This window comes from Lactuca serriola, chromosome 6 (assembly GCF_051521515.1).
Source record: "Lactuca serriola cultivar US96UC23 chromosome 6, Lser_US96UC23_V15, whole genome shotgun sequence".
NCBI lineage: Eukaryota > Viridiplantae > Streptophyta > Magnoliopsida > Asterales > Asteraceae > Lactuca > Lactuca serriola.
In genome coordinates, this window is record NC_136413.1 from 179,298,183 (window position 1) to 179,304,074 (window position 5,892).

The following is a 5,892-nucleotide window of genomic DNA, read 5'->3' on the forward strand; positions in this document are numbered from 1 at the left end:
GTTGGTCATAAAACCCACGTGGTCAATGCACCTCTACTCGACGAGTTGGGGCATCCAACTCTTTGAATTGCTCAGACAACTCATAAATAAATGTAAAAATATTATATATGGGAGTCGGGATGTTACACTACAAGAGCCCAATGACACAACAAAAGAAACTTAGGTACCTGAAAGTTATGAAAATGAAGAGATCTCAATAAATTGTGTCATGAAAAGAATAAGATGGAACCGAAATAAGACAGTCGTCGACGATAACTTTTCATATCATGTTGCGAATGAGATTATGGAAGAAAATGAGAATCTTGAACCCAAATCTATAGATGAATGTAGAAATAGAAAAGATTGGCCAAAATGGAAAGATGAAATAAATAAAGAGCTCAATTCTCTTACTCAACGAAAAGTTTTTGGACTTGTAGTCCGTACACCAAACGGAGTAAAACCAGTGGGACACAAATGAGTATATGTGCTTAAAAAGAAACGATAAAAAAGAAGTTGTGAGATATAAAGCAAGACTCATTGCACAAGATTTTACCCAAAGGCCCAAAATTGGTTATGAAGAAACGTACGCTCCTTTAATTGATGCAATTACATTCTATTGTCTAATAAGTCTGGCAACACATGCAATACTGGAGAAATCCTAGAAGGGTTTAACGTGCCAGAAGCACAAACTTCTAATTCTCGAGAAGTATATTCAGTAAAATTAAATAAATATTTGTATGGATTGAAACAACATGGTTATATGTGGTACAATTGTTTAAGTACATTTTTGTTGAAAAAGGGCTACAAAAATGATCCGTTAAGCCCATGTGTATTCATAAAAAGATTCGGATTAGAATTTGTCATAATTGATATTATTATAGATGATTTGAACATAATTGGAACTTCTAGAGAATTGGAAAATATCACTTCTTGTTTGAAAGAAAATTTTGGAATGCATGATCTTGGTAAAATGAAATTTTGCTTGGGTCTTCGAATTGAACACACAAATAATGGAGTTTTTTGTACATTAATATCTAGAAAAGGTTCTTAAAAGTTTTTCTATGAATAACTCATATCTACGAGTAACCCGATGGTGGTAAGACACTTAGATGCCAAAAGGACCAATTTCAGCATCATAAAAAACATAAAAATCTTCTTGTTCCCAAAAAACCATATCTTAGTGTTATTGGCGCATTAATATGTATTACTATCTTTTATCGTAAACTTATTAGCAAGATATAGTTCTTATCAAACAAGAAGACATAGAATGGAGTAAAACACATTCATTGGTATCTTCAAGGTACGGTGGATTTGAATTTATACTAATCAAATTCATCAAATGCGAAGTTAATTAGTTATGCAGATGTTGGATATTTATCTGATCCATACAAAACTCAAACTCAAACAGGTTATTTATTCACTTATGAAGGTAAGAAAATTTATTGACATTATGTTAAACAAACTTTAGTTGCTACTTATTCTAACCATGCAGAGATTATAGCAGTTCATAAGGCAAGTCATGAATGTATATGGTTAATAAAGTTAACTCAACACATTTGCAAGAATTGTGGTCTAACTTCTAATAGGGATGTTCCAACCATATTATATGAAGACAATACGACTTGTGTAGCTCCATTCAAGGAAGAATTTATCAAAGGAGACAGAACCAAACATATATCACATAAGTTCTTTTTCACTCATGATCTTCAAAAAGAGTGTGCCATTAACATCTAAAAAATTCAATCAAATAACAACTTTCCCGATTTGTTCACTAAAGTACTTCCTACATCCAAATTTGAAAAGATGATACGACACATTGATATGCGGCGCTTCTTTTTCACCTATGAGGTTTTATCTATTAAGGTTTTAAGAAGGCATGATATAATCGTCATTAAGGGGGAGTGTTATGAAATATTAGTTTGTGAATGACCATTGGATTCTCTATTTCTTCCATAACTCTCTATTATTATTTAGCATTAGTAACAACCATTCAGTGTATTTTATGAGTGTAATAATGCACCATTATAATGTGCATTCATCTTTCATCTTATTTTGGTTGTATAAATAGTGAGTCATACATATTAGAAAGTTAATGATTTTATCACAAGTATTCGAACTGATATGCTACAATTTGTAAATGAATTATTCAAGTTCACATTCACTTGAATGAAGATCTAAAAATGAGAGTGATAATTCATGGCAAAATATTTTATTTTCAAGCCATTTTATTTATCCCTCTAATGTTGGAAAAACCGATTCATTGAAATGACAATCGTCAAATCTAACTGTAAATAAATCTCCAGTTAATGGTTCTAAATAATTTAATACAGATGGAGATTCATATCACACATAAATTGTCATTCTTTTATGAGGACCCATTTTTGTGCAGTGTTATTATGCATCATCAACCAAATATTTATTTCAGCTAACGTTAGTAATGTGACATAGACTAATAATTTGTCGAACGTTACAAAAATTCATACGTTTAGTCGTTTATTTTTTATAACTTACATTCTCGATTAATAATATCATTTACAAAAAATCTCGTAATAAAAAAAATCAAATCAATTGCAATGGAAAAAAACATACTTTGCTGTTAGTTTTTAATTTTTTTTATAAATCTAGTAATAATATATAACAATAATAACACTGACAAAAATAAATAAATAAATAAATAAAATACAAGATCAATAAAAAAAAAACAATCAAAAAACAAAAACTAAGATATAGTGATATACCAAGTAATTTAAGGGTGGAATAAGCAAGCAATAAAGGTCGGACAATGTGATGCCCTAGCCTTAGGGAGCAGATCATTACCGGCAATCGCCGGTGACAACTTTCCTCCATTAACCGGAACATACCTGAAATATTTTTGCTCAAAACAAGACACTTCTCTCTCTCTCTCTCTCTCTCTCTCTCTCTCTCTCTCTCTCACTAAAAAACACATACTTTTGCTTTATTTTTGCAGGCGAGGGGTTAATTGATGTCCACACCCTCCTCTTTCACTTATCCTTTCACTTCTGATCAACCTTACATCACCCACCATTGCCTTTTTCACCCTAATTGTTCTTAATCAATTTGAGTATATATGTATAATTATTGACGGTGACCTGCTAGGCTGTGCTACTATACTGTTCCCGTTTTGCTGATGTAATTTTTGTTTAAGAAGAATTCGGTGGAGGAAACTGAGAAGAGATCGGAGGAAAAAATGGAGTTTGATGAACACGAGGAACAAGAAGAGGAGGTCGGAATTCAGCTTCCGCCGGGAAATTACGATGGGGTTGGGAATTCAGGTAGGGGGAGGGAAGTGAGGAAAAGCGGAGGCGGTGGTGGTGGGTTCCGGTATCGGGAGTGTTTAAAGAACCACGCTGTAGGCATTGGCGGACACGCGGTGGATGGTTGCGGAGAGTTTATGGCTGCCGGAGATGAAGGTACTTTGGATGCACTTAAATGTGCGGCCTGCAATTGTCATCGGAACTTCCATCGTAAAGAGATCGAAGGTCAACAACGACAACATCAGCAGCTGCAGCAGCAGCACCAGGCTGCGTTACAGCATCAGTACATGACACCACCGCCATACTACCATCCTCATCACCGACCGACCGGATACTTGCATATGACGCCGGCTCCGTCTTCTCACCACCAGCGTCCGTTAGCTCTACCGTCTACATCCCGAGAGGATCTGGAAGAGATCTCAAATCCTAGCTCGAGCGGAGGCGGAGGTGGAGGCGGACTCGGTGGCGGTGTCGGCGGTGGAAGCGGTTCAAGAAAGCGTTTCCGAACAAAATTCACTCAGGATCAGAAGGACCGGATGCTGGCGTTCTCCGAGACGTTAGGGTGGCGGATCCAGAAACAAGACGAGGCCGCCGTACAACAATTCTGCGCGGAGACCGGCGTCAAACGCCATGTTCTCAAGGTCTGGATGCATAATAACAAGCACACAATTGGTAAGAAACCCTAATTTTTCGTAGGAACAGAAATTCATTCCATCGGTCTTTTAATTCTCAACTTCTGTAGGAATTTCGATCGGTCTGAGTCTTCTTTAGCTAGTAATTAATTTTGTTTTAATTTAAATCCTTGTGATCATAATCTCTAACTCTTTCTCAGTCTCAGATCCATCTTAATGTAAAATATCCTTTAATTTCCAGTTCGATTCTAACAATTCGACATCGATCCATATCCAAACATGTAAATCATTCTCATTCTCATCTTCATCTTCATCTCGTTACATCATTTTCAATTGATTTCTTCAAAATTCAACAAACTCATATCACATTACACACGCAGACATCACGAATCCATTAAAAACAAAAGAAATTTAATGCAGAGAGAGAAAGAGAGTGAGAGAGAGGTGATGACGATACCAGAAGAAGAATCAGGAAGACGTGTTAGACATGCAGAGCTATCTTCTGTCACCTTCTCCTTAATTTCGTTAGGCTCCATTTTTAGCTTTTATCTTTCTCTCTCTAGATCTCTCTCACTTCAACACAGAACAGCGACATTAATTTCACTGCAATCACCTCAAAGTTTTGCTAATTTGGTGAAGATGATGATATATGCATGGCGTTCAGTAGCGATCGTATTCGTACCTTTCACATCCAACATTCATTTCACTCATAACTTAATGCCCAATGGAACAACACACAAATTTTGTGATTATTTCTAGTGGTTGTAAATGCTTACAATTTTTAACTTTTTTTAAAAAAAACCTAAATTGCAAATAAATTTTAACTAAACCAAAACACGTGTTTTGATCCGAACCCAACCGGATTGATCCAAACTAATCACTATTGATCTGGTTTGGTTCCACTCGTTAGATAGTTTTCAAAAAATACCTAACTAAAAATCTATGAAAGTGAAGAGAAATTATATATATTTAAAATTTTATTCTAAATTTTTTTAAAACATGTATTAACTACTACAGACATAGTAGATGGAGAGGGGATACGATCGTACTTGTTAACCATTCATTTGTTCGTTCTTGTTTAACTTTTCCACATTATCATATCATGGTTTAACTAGAAACTAAAAGGCAAAAAGAACAATTTTAATGCGTAATCCCTTGGAGCTTTCACCAATTGGTCCCACGATCAATATGTGAAGATAAATCGCAACGTCTTTATAGTCATGAAATGAAAGTGATTTTCAAACTCAAACATCAAACGCCACTAATAGACTTTTATAGTCTTGCCACTTTTTTGTTCATACAAACAGGCATATACAAGTACACTAATGATATATTATCTTGTTCCAGTTTGTTACCGAAATCATATAAATGGAATCATATATCAACTTTGATCAAACACGTATATTCGATTGATAACATTTAATTCAATTGGTGGTTAGAAGAACATGAACCTTAATCAATATTTTAACATGTTAAAAATATTATGTATCAAAACAAAAGAAACTTGTAAATTTATTCTTTTGAATAATGGTCCACAAATAATAGCAATGATCTAGCAAAAAGAACAAATGGTGAAACGAAGGAGATAGCCCAAATAAGACTCCATACCTAAAGAAACCGATTTAATGAAATCCTTTTACATCTATCTAGAATCTATAAAAACGGAAACAACACGACACCATCTATAAGAATGTCTCTACTCGCTCGAGGCATTTTTCTTGAAAGACAACTTTGTTCCGATACTTTCAAGTGGACCACAAGTTATCTAACACCGCATCAAGACATTACTTTTGAAATGAGTTAAGTATTAGCCGAGTCGACCATTCTCACAAACTAAATTTGTAAAATATATTTTAACTATACACATGTATGTACGTGTAGGTGTACACACGTACATACACATACACAATACATATTTAAACCATATTTTTAGAATCAAGAATATATAGTTAACAACCTCGTAGTAGGGTAAATGGGTAAATGTCATCTATGAACGTCTTTACTGA

General features: G+C 34.5%; 1 protein-coding gene across 1 annotated transcript; it reads left to right on the forward strand.

Annotated features, from left to right (window-relative positions):
• Window positions 1–2,746: 2,746 nt before the first annotated feature.
• Window positions 2,747–4,126, forward strand: LOC145057463 (zinc-finger homeodomain protein 2-like). The gene has a single exon (XM_079005307.1). The coding sequence runs from the start codon at window positions 3,188–3,190 to the stop codon at window positions 3,938–3,940; it is 753 nt and encodes a 250-aa protein (XP_078861433.1). The 5' UTR covers window positions 2,747–3,187; the 3' UTR covers window positions 3,941–4,126.
• The last annotated feature ends 1,766 nt before the right edge of the window (window positions 4,127–5,892 follow it).